The sequence below is a fragment of the Syngnathoides biaculeatus genome, chromosome 23 (assembly GCF_019802595.1).
Source record: "Syngnathoides biaculeatus isolate LvHL_M chromosome 23, ASM1980259v1, whole genome shotgun sequence".
Lineage (NCBI taxonomy): Eukaryota > Metazoa > Chordata > Actinopteri > Syngnathiformes > Syngnathidae > Syngnathoides > Syngnathoides biaculeatus.
Genome location: NC_084662.1, coordinates 20,574,007 through 20,587,257, shown reverse-complemented (window position 1 = coordinate 20,587,257; position 13,251 = coordinate 20,574,007). Strand labels below are relative to the sequence as shown.

At 41.0% G+C, this 13,251-nt stretch overlaps 1 protein-coding gene across 1 annotated transcript in view; it reads left to right on the top strand.

Annotated features, from left to right (window-relative positions):
* The first annotated feature begins 7,631 nt into the window (after nucleotides 1-7,631).
* emilin1a (elastin microfibril interfacer 1a) overlaps nucleotides 7,632-13,251 on the top strand; it is a 31,601-nt gene continuing 25,981 nt past the window's right edge. Inside the window, 2 exon segments of the mRNA XM_061812856.1 lie at nucleotides 7,632-7,910; nucleotides 7,913-7,991. Coding sequence (XP_061668840.1) covers nucleotides 7,883-7,910; nucleotides 7,913-7,991 — 107 coding nt within the window. The 5' untranslated portion in view covers nucleotides 7,632-7,882.

Sequence of the window (13,251 nt, the reverse complement as noted above, 5' to 3'; positions counted from 1 at the left end):
CCTTTTTGGAATGTTGAGCTCCCAATTTACTAATTAATGCAACCACTTTATGACCCATTTGACTTGTGTTTGTACTCAGTCAGACGTGTTTTTTTTTTTCGCTTTTCTTTTTTCGGGAGGATTTCAAGAGTCGAGATATGTTTCACAATAAGTGACTCCTTCTGTGTGTTAAGGGTAGGAAAACAGAAGGGGTCTTGGTCTGTTCAACACTACTGTACATTGACCAGGCACACATTGTATGCTACTAAGACAAATGAATGCAGGTTGTTTTCTAAATATGCAGAGCTTCAGAAGAATCAGCCAAATGGGTCCAATAGCTTGACAGAAGCTTGGCTTCACTACACTCCAAAGATATCTCCCTTGAGCTTTGAGTCTTTTTTTTTTTAACAACAGAGCATACCACACTAGTAGAGGCATTTTGAAAGTTCCTCCAAAGTGCGAAATAACAACTGGGGGTGTCCCATAATAGTTAACGCAAACAAAACGGCCTGACCTGTACAAATGTGAAATGCGGGCCAGGCCTCAAAAGAATGTCAACATGGCAGATGCAAAGCATCGGAAACACGCGCCGGTCAAACACGACACTCACTCACTAAAGGTCGAGATAAAGGCTGCAGGGGAAGCAGTGGGAGTAGATAGAAAAGGAATGGGTTACAATGGCAACAATAGCCTTAAGATAAAATACAAATCCTGAGGAAAAAAGACAATTCTGCCTGGTACACTTCCGTAAAAAGATTGTTATGCAGCTCCAATGGAGTGACTTACTTTTTGTTTTGTTATGTATCGCATAATCCACCTATTTATAAGCACACAGATAGTAGTCCCCTCCCACAGGAATGTTAATCTTCCCACGGGGCTTCAGTCAAGAGTCCAGAAACACAGCCAATGAATGCAGTTCGGTTTAAAAGCACTTTCATGCTTTTAGAGAAGACGTGATTTATTTTAAGTGAATGCTACCCATATTTGTACTGGATGAAGAGGAAAATCATAGTGCTGCAGCATTCAAGGAAACTGAGATGAACTCAGGCTGCTGAAATGCAGAACAGGCAACAGTGCTCACCCAGTCACCTTCCACTGGTTTTGTTTGTCTTTTTCCGAACTGCAGTGGCTTTATTTAGGACTGTAATATGCAGTATTATCTGTCGGCTATTTTTACTGCACTGTTCTGACTGCATTCTCGACAAGTGTTTTAAAGTGGGTTGCTCCTCGAAGAGCGATGAGAAAGCAGTATCTGCGTGAATGAAATGGCAATACTTTTGAGGTAGGGGCTTTTGATAACAAATGTGAAAATGAAAACCACAGCTCTTCAAATCCCGCAGAGATTTGGGTTCTCTTTCTGCTGCATGTACCTGATTGTGTTTAACCCCAAGAGTGAAGACCATTAACTTAAATCATTATAACTATTAATTGAATCTCCTCCCCTGTTTCTTGTTTTCACACTCTCAACAATTTAGAGTGGGTTCTGAGATAGAAAGTGATGGTTTGTCAAGCTTACGACTAATTTTTTTCCAAACATAGCCTCCCAATGAATTTTAAACCCAATAACACCCTCAATCAAAAGCTGGTTCACCCCAAGGACAAAATCTTCCGAAGCAAATATAAAAATGATGTTTGCGCAGAGCAGTCCAGTGAGGAGTGTGATCAGCTCTATATTGGAAAAACCGCTGCACAGGTGAATGGTGCAGCATCGACAGGAGGTAGAGGCAACGGTTTGATGTATTCTACCTACGTGTATCATCAGCTTGTCACTTTAGTTTATTGTATAGTATTTAGTCTTTCAGTTTCTGCCCAGTCTTGTTGTATCATGTTTTTTTTAGTTCTTTATCTTCAAAAGGGTCCAACACCTCCTGACTCTAAGGTTTTTGTTGTTTTGTCTGCCCTTATACGAGTTCTTTTTTGTACATTCAAATAAACTTGGGGCCACCAGCATCCAACACACCACAGATCTTAACTTAATGTGGATATTTTTTTTTAAACTGCTGACAGCATTGAGAAGTAGAAACACATTGGGAGAAGTTAGTCCATTTCGGGACTCCCCCTCCACCCCCGCCACCACCCGATTCATTGGAACCTGTAGCCATTATCCATGTTTCATTTATACTTCAATGGATGCGGCACAGTGAAAGACTGGTTAGCACAGCTGTCTCACAGTCCTGAGGACAAGGATTCAAATCCCGTCCTCGCCCCTGCGGGGTTTGCTGTTCTCCCCTTGCCAGTGTGGGTTTTCTCCAGGTACACCGGTTTCCTCCCATATCCCCGAAGCAGGCATGGTAGATTGATTGAAGTCTTTAAATTGCCCCTAGTTGTGAATGTGGGAGGAAATTTTTATGTGCCCAGCAATTGGATGGCAACCAGTCCATGGTGTACCGAAGATGGCTCCAGCATGCCCATGACCCTTGTAAGGATAAGTGGTATAGAAAATGGATGGATGGATGGATGGATGGATGGATGGATGGATGGATGTCACCTTATTCTATCTCTTTGGATTGCTATCACTGGTAGTTTTTCTGTCAGGGAAATTTTTGATAAATGCACCCAAAATGTTAAAAACATGCACACTCAATACACAATATAAACCCAACTGGTATTATTTGTACAAAACAGGATTCAGACTCCAGTCCACAGAGGTATCTTGTCAGTGTTCTGGAGGTTGTACGTGTCAAACAGTCCTCTTCCAACCTTAAGGAATCATGTTGTTCAAAAACAGTCCTCAACTTTTTAGCGGATAAGTGACCAAAGATTGCTAAGACAGCTGAGGTCAAATAAAGTATATTTTTCTTGCCAGTTGAGGAAAAGTCTGAACAATTTTGGAAAGCAGATTAATGATGTTTGAGTTTGCAGAACTCAAAGTTCTTATCTGTGAATGTGTCAGTTAAAATATATTTGTGTGTTTTTTAACAGTGATCTTAATCTGTGTAAGCCTTTTTTAAAAACAACAAAAAATCAATCTTGGAGAACTGTTACATTCTGTGGAATTATCCCTAATGGTTGAGACATTATACAGTCCTGCATTATGTCTAAGATAGGGTATCTCTTTCTAAGTGATTTGTAAAGAATACGCTGGAATATCCAAAGTGGAACAAACAAGTGTGGGCAACATTTTTACCAATGGAAATTAACAAAAGTAGCAGTAATGGAATCATAGAACCATCCATCCAGTCATCCCTTGTTGGTTTTTTTTTTTACTTTGCTTCTTTGGTAATGAATGGGAAGAGGGAACCTATCCGGCATAACTTTGAGCAAAACGCAGTCAACAGTGCACTAGTTGCTAGTTGCCAGTCAGTTCAAGGGTAGACAACCATTCACACTCACGACCACCCCCCACAACCCCCCATCCTTTGAAAAGTCCATGTCTTATTTGTATGACCTCAGGGGGATTTTTCATAATGCCACTGTACTGTCTCTCAATTTTACTTACACTTTCCGCCCTCACTGAGGGCCTGGCCATCATCTCACTTTTATTGTGGAGCATATGCCATGTAACAGCCGAGCTGACATTTTTCTTATAGTGCATCATCTACATATCATTAGACACAGATTAATTATAGCACTTGATATTTTGTGGGATTTAATGAATATTTAAGAACACTTTAATGTGGGCCTTGAAACACATGTGTTAAGAAGTTAAGGAGGCTTGCTTATGAGAATACTTACAGAATGCAAGTGGCTCACACGCATTGCATCTTTGAGCTGCCTGTCAGATTCATTAACATTAAACAGAACAACCTGAGAAAAACGGGGGTGAATTTGACATCTCCACAAGTTCAATTTATTTAACTTAAACCAGGATTCAGTTCAAGTAGATGCCTAGTGGAGTTGTAAGTGTTTCTGCTTTAAATCACCCAAGCTACCTGCTACATGTTTGTGTAAAAGACCTCGTCCTGCACAGCGGGCCTGGCTACACTCCGAGTGGGGAGTCACCGAGTCTGTGACAGAGCAGCTGATCTCATTAGCACGCTGATGCGGAAACTGCTGAGCTGGCCATTCCTCCTTAAAGGTAAAGGATGTGATGCACAGCTTGCACTGAGTAATGAGAATGTACTTGAAAAAAATAAGGGGAATATAAGAGGAGAGTAAACAACCGCCTGCAAAGATTGTCACGAACGTTATGGGGAAAAACTGACTCAGATGGTCCCTTTGATGAGGAGAACTGAGAATAAGGTGTTGTCTATTGTTTATTTACATTACATATTTGGGATATACATATGTGTTACTGTAAATCTGGACTCTGATAATGACAGAAAAAGAGGACAGTGAATTCAAGCACAGAGTTTATCGTGGCATTCAGTCAAACTCTCTCATGACTTTTGCAAAAACAACAGCATCAATCACACTTAGAAATCAGGCTCCTTATCCCCCAAGATAAGGAAGTGTTACAATGTGTGTGTGTATGTGTTGATGGGTCATCCTCCTCTTTAAAGACTGAAATGCGGTCTAATTGGCAATCCAACTGTTTCATGATGAATATTTGTTCATCTTTTTTTTCTTTTTAAAAAAAATCAATGAAGCAGAGCCAAACTAACTTGATTTCAAAGCAATGGAAAGAAACTGCTAAGATCATCCTACATTATTTTTGGACACCGAAGCAATGTGTCCTCAAAAAAAAAAAAAAAAAAAATGGAACTAGAAATTGTCACCCTCCTTAGAGCATCAAAAAAATATAGCTCTTAACTGTCATACATGTGTCATAAGTTAAACAATGTTAATAACGAACTAAAAAAATACACAGGAACCCAACCTTATTTATAAAAAAAAATAAGAATATTTAAAGAGATGATTATTGTCATCAAGAAGCCTCACATCTCATCTTTTGTAGTTGTAATATGTAATGTTCATCCATACATCCATCCATCCACAGAAGGTTAAAAAAATTTTTATTTGCTGGACAGGGTGAAAACAATGGTGACACTGGAATCTTGCTTTGAATATTAGTTTTGTGCAGGCTTGCATATGAGTCATTGTCATGTCATGTGATCAATAATGGTAAAGATATTTGTAAAACAATGAACATGCCACACTAATTACAATGTAGTTGGACCTTGGCTTCAAGGAAACTATAAACTTATGACTTTACACTACAGCCTTCTCAACCCTAGAGAACCCATGCGGTCAGAATTTCAAAAGAGGATTTGGATGTCTTGTGTTCTCTAGGGTTACTATATGTGTTTTTATTTATTTATTTGTTTATTACAACCCAATCACTGTATTTACCATCTTAGTCTTTTGTTCTGTACGGTATGTTTTTTGCCCTTGTAATCTGGGTCTAAGTTTTTGTTTTCTTCCCCCATGTTTTTATGTGAGAAAAAAGTCCATCCAACGGTTTTCTTCCGCATATTAATGTCACGTCCCATCGAAACGGGGGTAGGACCCAAATGCAGGACTCGGAAGATGCAAGGTAGTTCAAGGAGAAACGTTTATTATATGCAGAGGTAGGGGATCGAGCAGGCAGTCCGGTGCAGCAGCGGTAGTTGGGACGTCGGGCGAAGAGAGCAGGTGAGCGGACAGGCAGGAGTCGGTACACAGGAGAACAATCAAAGCAGGCAGAAGTAACGAAGGAGTCAGGCTTACAAGGTTGGTCGGAGAACGGACGAAGGTCGGTACACACAGGTTCGGTCAGGGATACCGGAGCACACGAACGGGACATGAAGATCAACGAACTGGCGGGGACCAATCGTCATCGGGGTGATATAAATACACAGACTAATCAGCCCGCATGAGACGCAGGTGTGCGCCCCAATCATCGCACCCGCGCAGGCACCCGCACAACTCGTGCTGGAGCGGCAGGATCATGACAATTAAAGTTCAGGTCATGGCGGTAGCAACTGAAGCAGGGAAGCCCAGAGTCCCCTAACGCCAGTAACTTTGCCCAGGTCTTCCGGGGGGATGTCCGGGTATTTCCAGGCTAACCAAGAGACATAGTCGCTCCAGCGGGTCCTGCCTCAGATTTGTAGGTGCCGGTTTTCATCGCAGCCGCTTCACACTCGACTGAAAACTGATGCAGTGAGAGTTTAAAATCGAGCCTTGATGCAGCCGCCAAAAAGCAGGGTCATAAACACTGATGTCACCAAAAGGGACCCCCTTAAACCCTTGCCTGCACCTAGAAATTCTTGTAACAATTGATAGCACAAAGCTGAGGTTATCAAACCATTGATATTATACCTAAATAATGTGTAGTTAAATGATTCAGTTTTGCACACTTACATCAGTTAGACTGACCACAGCAAATTTATGGGTCATTTTGATTTTCTGTAATTTGATCAATAACAATAAAGACATTGACCCGTGAATTTCCTTTTGAAAATCAATACATTTTACGTGAGTTAAACTCTTTCTGTGTACCGAGGCCTATAACCAGGTGCGCTCTTCTGTAGGCCGGGAATTGCGGTAGTTATCCATCATAAAGTCATAATTTTTTGAAAGTTCTGTGGTAAAATTCAAAATTTTTATACCAAAATGTCTGCCAATTAGGTATACTAAATGAAGTTAGAGATTTGCACCATTTTCTGATGATGGTGATTACATTTTTGGATGTATAGAATTCTTATTTTATTGCTTACTATGCCTTTTCCATGAAAACACACAGACACAGGGACAGACAGGAAGCTTTCCAGTCTGATCTCCGGTTACAGAAGCTAGTTCGAAGGATGTGGAATGTCAACTCTCCATCAGGGAAGGAGCCCAAGCCGGTGTGGGAGGTTGAGAAGCTCCACCTAGACATAGCTGTGCGCTCACCTCCAGACACAGCTTGAGAAGGGTTGGATTCTCTTCCACTCCGAAGCTGCCCACGGTGAGATGCACCAAGCAGGTGTGGGGCTACTTATATCCCTTCAGCTCATTCCTGGTTTGGCCTGTGTGGAGTTTACAGGTTCTCCCCGTGGCTATGCGGGTTTTCCAGGCACTCCAGTTTCGTCCCATATCTCACACTCACAACCACACCATTGTTGTCTGTCTCTATATGCCCTGCGATTGGCTGGCAGCCAGTTCATGGTGGAATTTGCATCCTGCCCGATGAGAGCTGGGATAGGGTCCAGCACTCCTGTGACCCTTGTGAGGATAAGGAGCTCAGAAAATGGATGGATATATATGTATATATTTAAATGTAACACACACACACACATGTACATTGATTGTCTCTCACAGGTTACCTCTTACATTTTACTACCCAATACAGTATATAGTATGTAGGTATACCGTTACTGATATATTAAAATGTATTGACGAGAAGTCTCAAATCTTCTCTTGTAAAAATTTACAACTGAATGAACATTTTAGTTAGCCAGTAGCCGCAGCCATGTGTGCTATTCGGACTGTATATTATATATTGCATGTACATTTGAAATAACAGTTTGAGGCTTAATGGGGTGTAATAGCTGGGAATGGGCATGCTCCGAGCTGGGGGGCTTAAACAAATATAGTAATAGTTTTGTGTTTGTCTTCAACATAAACGAGAGAGGGAGAGAAAGAGAGAGAGAAGAGAGAGAGAGAGAAAGAGGGGGAGAGAGAGAGAGAGAGAGGAGAGAGAGAGAGAGAGAGAGAGAGAGAGAGAGAGAGAGAGAGAGGAGAGAGAGAGAGAGAGAGAGAGAGAGAGAGAGAGAGAGAGAGAGAGAGAAGAAATGACGCATGAAAGTTTCCTCTAGTTTCCCGACGCCTGAGGAGCAGTTAAGTTACCACCACTGCAACACTTCCATCTCTTGAGCAGCAGTTTGAAGTTAAAATGCACTTGCCTGTCCTCAGAGGAGCTTCTCATCTTATGTCGCCATCGCTACTCTGCCGCCGATAACGGCAGAGTTATTGTGTTGTTGTTGCCGCTGCTGCTGCTTTGCCCTTGGATTAACTTTACGACGAGGAAGGAGTCTGGCAGGCAGCCGCATTGGACTCAAGGATGGAGACGTTATTTTACCTGCTCGCCCTTGCCTGGCCCGGCTGTCATGGGGTCTCGGATACGCGGAGCCTGCCGTCCTTAGTGGCCAGAGGGCCGCGAGCAGACACAGGTAGGACCACACGCAAAGTTGATTGGACTTTAGAGTCATTGATTGTGCCCGTGGACGCCCAAGGTTCACGTTTTTCCATCGCGGTTTGAATTACGTACGGTACTTATTTAGGCATACGCAATAATAATAATAATATTTTACACGTGAAAAAACTCACAGGACACAACTCAAAAATTTGTCTTGAACATTATGTATGCTAAAATAATTCGTCCGTCTCAGTTTGCTCAAATTTTGTGTGAAATTGAAGCCTTTTTAGTGGAACATAGGTTTTTGTTTTGGTTTGTTTTGTTTTGTTTGGGTGTATGAATGTCAACAGGAGGCACAGGTTAAATGTTTCTACCATATTGTGGAATAGCATTTAATTATTTTTCCTGTCACTGTATGTTGCAGTCTTATATAGGTGAACAAGGAAACATTATTTGAAGTAAATAAATAATTATTTTCAGACAAATTTGGTAAAACTGGCTGATTTTCCATGGCATACCCCAATGATCTCTCGCTGCACACTAACACATCCTTTGAATCTATGAAATGAGTACCAATATGTAGTTTCCAGTGTACTGTAGCTTTGCACTACATTCAGTACATATATTAATACATAGATACATAATACAGTATGTATACTGCATGTAATGAGTTCTGGTGGGGAATCACACATATGAATACTTAAGTGTAAAGTGTAAAGTTCTATTTTATCATAATGGGCAACTTAGACGCTAATATAATTTTAAAAAGTTGTTAAAAATTTTACTAAGAAAAAATACAGGGATTGCAGAAACTAACAACTTTGGAAAATTGCAGTTGCTTGTTTCAAACACGATGGCACGTTGGAGAAACTGGTTTGACCTTTAGCCTTATGGTTCTGAGGACTGGGGTTCAAATCCCAGCCCCACCTGTGTGGAGAGTTTGCATGTTCTCCCCATGCCTGCATGGGTTTTCTCCAGGCACTCCAGTTTCCTCCAACATCCCAAAAACATGCATTCATTGGAGACTTTAAATAGCCCTTAGATGTGATTGTGAGTGCAACTGTTGTCTGTCTCCATGTGCCCTGTGATTGGCTGGCAACCAGTACAGGGTCTATCCAGCCTCCTGCCTGATGACAGCTGGGATAGGCTCCAGGTGAGTGTAAGTGGCTTGGAAAATGGATGGATGGATGTTTCAAACATACCTTGTAGTAAAAATTGACGGCTTCGCGAGATTATAGTTTCAGCGTCCCAGCAGTCGACATCTACAATCTCAACGCCCTCATATTGGTCATTGTAGACTTCGATCTTGCTCCTCTCTCTCATCTACTAACAGCTTCAAACAACATGTGCAACAAAATGGAATAAAAGCCTGCACTTCCTGAATAATACATGCCAATGTAAATGGAGCTCTTGTATGTTTGAATTCAAAAGGAATATTTCATTTTTTTGTGAGGTGAGACAGTGGAGCAGCTGTGGAGTGTTAGTCTCACAGTTCTGAGGACCATGGTTCAAATCCCGGCCCTGCCTGTGTGCAGTTTACATGTTCTCCCCGTGCCTGCGTGGGTTTTCTCCAGGCACCCCGGTTTCCTCTCCGACCCCAAAAACATGCATTAATTGGACACACAAAATTTTTCTTAGGTGTGATTGTAAATGCGGCTGTTTTTTCCTCAATGTGCCCTGTGCGGGGAGTGCTGGAGCCTATCACAGCTGTCAACGGGCAGGAGGGGGGTACACCCTGAACTGATTGCCAGCTAATCGCAGGGCACATCGAGACAAACAGCCACACTCATTGATTGTTTTCTTATTTTAGTTCATGTCTCCTATGTTTTATATTCTGCAGTTTGTTCTAGCTGCGGTTGTTGTTCGAGTGCTCTAGAAATACAGATGAGTTATTGGTATTGAAATTAGTTCGTAGTCTTTAAACCCACCAAAGCAGGCCTTAAAAAAGAAATATGGCATCAATGCTTAATTCTCAGGAAATATCCATTCAGCCATCCACATTTCCATCCGTTCTGAAAGTTGCTTATCCTGTTGAGTACTATGGGCAAGCTGGAATTTAACCCTGCTGATTTAAGGTGAAAGGCAGGACTTATCGCTATATCTGTCATTCACAGAGCTGAACAATTCAGACCATCCATCCACTTACTTTACCACTCCCTGATAGTCTTCAATTAAATCCAACATAGATGTTTTTTGACTGAGTACCATGAGTGAATTTGGAAGCGGGTGAATATACTCCACAACGCCACAAAGAAATTCCTTGGTGAAATTCAAACCTGCATCCCATCAGCTGGAGTGTGAAATGCTCACCTGTCTGCCTCCACAGTACAAATTGCCAACTTGGTAATCCATTTTTATTTACCCGAATGCTCAGGGGAGTCACTGATGGTGTAGGGGTACACTCACCTAAATTTTGCCAGACTTCCGTTCCTGCTCATTGACAGTGTGAATGTGAGAGTGAATGGTTATCTGACTCTATATGTGCCCTGTGAATGACGGGTGGCCAGTTCAGGGTGTAGCCCGCATTTCGAAGTCAGCTGGGATCGTTTCCAGATCTCTATGACCTTGAACAATATAAGCGGAATTGAAAATGGTTGGAGAATACACAGCACGGGTTCCAGTAGAGACTTTTTATTATTATTATTTTATTTAAGGTTATATCATGGAAGCGTCTCTATTCTATGACCAGTGTTTTTAGGGGTCACAAAAGTGCTCAACGTGCCTTTCTCTGAGTAGTTAATTATTCTACTAAACACCACTTTTTAAGATAAAGAGAAGTTGATGTTCATTGTTCTGCAGTGATGAAAAATATATAATAGTGTGTTTACAGTGGAACCTTTTAAGTCTGAATCTACATGAGTGAAAAGTGTTTCTAAATTCAAACAAAACTTTGGAGTTCAAAACATGGGCAGAGAAGAATATTTCTAATTTTTTTTTATATTTTACTCTTAACAGTATTTGACTTATGGAGATTAAAATAGGGAGATGCATGATTTCTGTGTGTTTAACAGACTAGTAGTGTAAACTGGAACCTCAGTACATGAATGCCCCTGCTCACGAATAAAAAGTAGTTCATTGCATTGGTTGACAAACTAAGCTTTAGTTTGCAAACAGTCAGAACGCTCAGTTGCGCTTACTCGTACACAATGTGAACATCATTCACTCAATGCGTTATGCGCTGTATTCTACCTCTATAGTGTATGTTTTTTTCCCTCTAAGTTAGCCCTTAGTACAACTCCCAAGAAAGTGCAAGTGCAAATAGTTTTTCTTTTCGGAAACCCTGGAAAGTGTGACGGGTTTTGTGGTGTCTGATTGTTTGCTGGTAGGATTGGGCACATGTCATGGCTGGAGGAGTCATTCCATCTCCATTCATTTTTAATGGGAAAACTCTTTGGTTCACCAACATTCCAGTTCACGAATCGTCTAGAAATGATTTATTGGTATGTCTGTGAACTGAGGTGTAAAAGAAATTCAGTTTCTAACAGTGCAGCTTAGTGTTTATCGTAATTTATATTTTAATTCTTTAGAAATACAATGAAAAGCATAAAAATATTGAATAAAATGGACTTTTGGGACTGAACAATGTATGCAAATATAGTTTCCATATTTCACGTAAAATGCCATTGATTATCTCTGACGTACCTCCTGTAGCTATGTGGCGGCCATATTGAATCTGTGGCATTGACGTGGCGGCCACGTGATGGTGGTTCTATTATCTATTATACAGAGAGTGATGTGCAGCATGAGAGCAGCGTTGCTGTGGCGTTAACTACAAGTGATAGCAAAAACTGGAATTTGGAATAGGCCATTTTGGGTACAGTAATATATATATATGTATATATATATTTTTTTCAATGTTTTTTATTTTTTTGCCACGCCGTTCGCCTTTGTCCTTTGGAACTAGGAAGAAAACTAATTATTCACAACTCATGAAAGCAACTCGCCTAGGATGAGTACAGTATGGGTGTATTTGGCCTGAAATAAATCAACCAATAAAAAGTGTTTCAATGTAACGGGGAGTTTGCTAAATCGGATGAACCCCCTGCCCTCATTTGCGTGTTCAATCGACGTTCCCCTGTAATAATGATTTTGCAATGGTTATAGAATGTAGTTGAGCTAATTCATATGTTTTTGGGTGTTGCACCACAATAGCATGTTATTAGCATATAAATGAGTTTAACGGTCAGTGTGAAGACAATAAGTCTTGAGACTGACCTGTGCATGTAGTGTGTGTGTATGTTAATGAATGGATGGCCTAATTGGTTTTAACTGAGGCAATCAAGGATTACAGTACATTAATGTGTCGGTATTTGGGAACAAAACATATACATTCACCACAACAAAATGACAGTTTACAGCATTACATGTGGTCTCCAGCTGTGTTCATGCTTACCATATGTTTGCACTTAGTGTGTATATATGTGTGCATGTGTCTGTACAAGCAAAGCGTCAGGACGTTGAGCTCCCGCAATATGAGCTTCTATTGGGTTTCTCTTGCCACATCATACGAGTCAGCTGGTGCTGTTTTAACTTACTCAGTGAGGCTAGATGGTTGGTTGATCTCCTTCCACAATAGGAAAATGCATAGTTTAGGTGACTTAAGAGATTCAAGCCTTCCAGTCGTTGTGAATATGAGTGCTTGTCTTTAGGTATACAGTTTGCATTGAGGAATGATATGCAAGAATGGAATGTTTGTGAAATAGTGAGACAACAATGGAGATGGAGCAGGAAAAGGGAACAAGACACCAGTGTCACATGTATAATATCTAATTTTTACATGTGAAAATGAACGGTACAATTCCAAGATCCATCCATCCATTTTCTTAGCCGCTTATCCTCACAAGGGTTATCGGAGTGCTGGAGCCTATCCCAGCTGTCAAAGGGCAGCAGGCAGGGTACACCCTGAACTGGTTGTCAGACAATTGCTGTTTAAAATGTATATATATATATATATATATATATATATATATATATATATTAATAATTGAGTCCCACTCACCTCACTGATAGTGTTGATATCTGCCCTGCGACTCCCTGGCGACCACTTCAGGGTGTAGTCTGCCTTTCGTCCAAAGCTAGCTGGGATAGGCTCCGGCTCTCCCGTGACCCATGTGGGGATAAGCAGCTTGGATAATGGATGGATGGAGCTTTGATTGCAATAAACGTGTTTTGGAGTCACTTTGTGATAAATTACAATTGTGGTGTCATGATTCAGACTGAGGTCCCAGTGCAAACTAACATGTATCATATTTCAAAAGAAAACCAGAAGTGGACCAAATATAATCTGGAAGAGA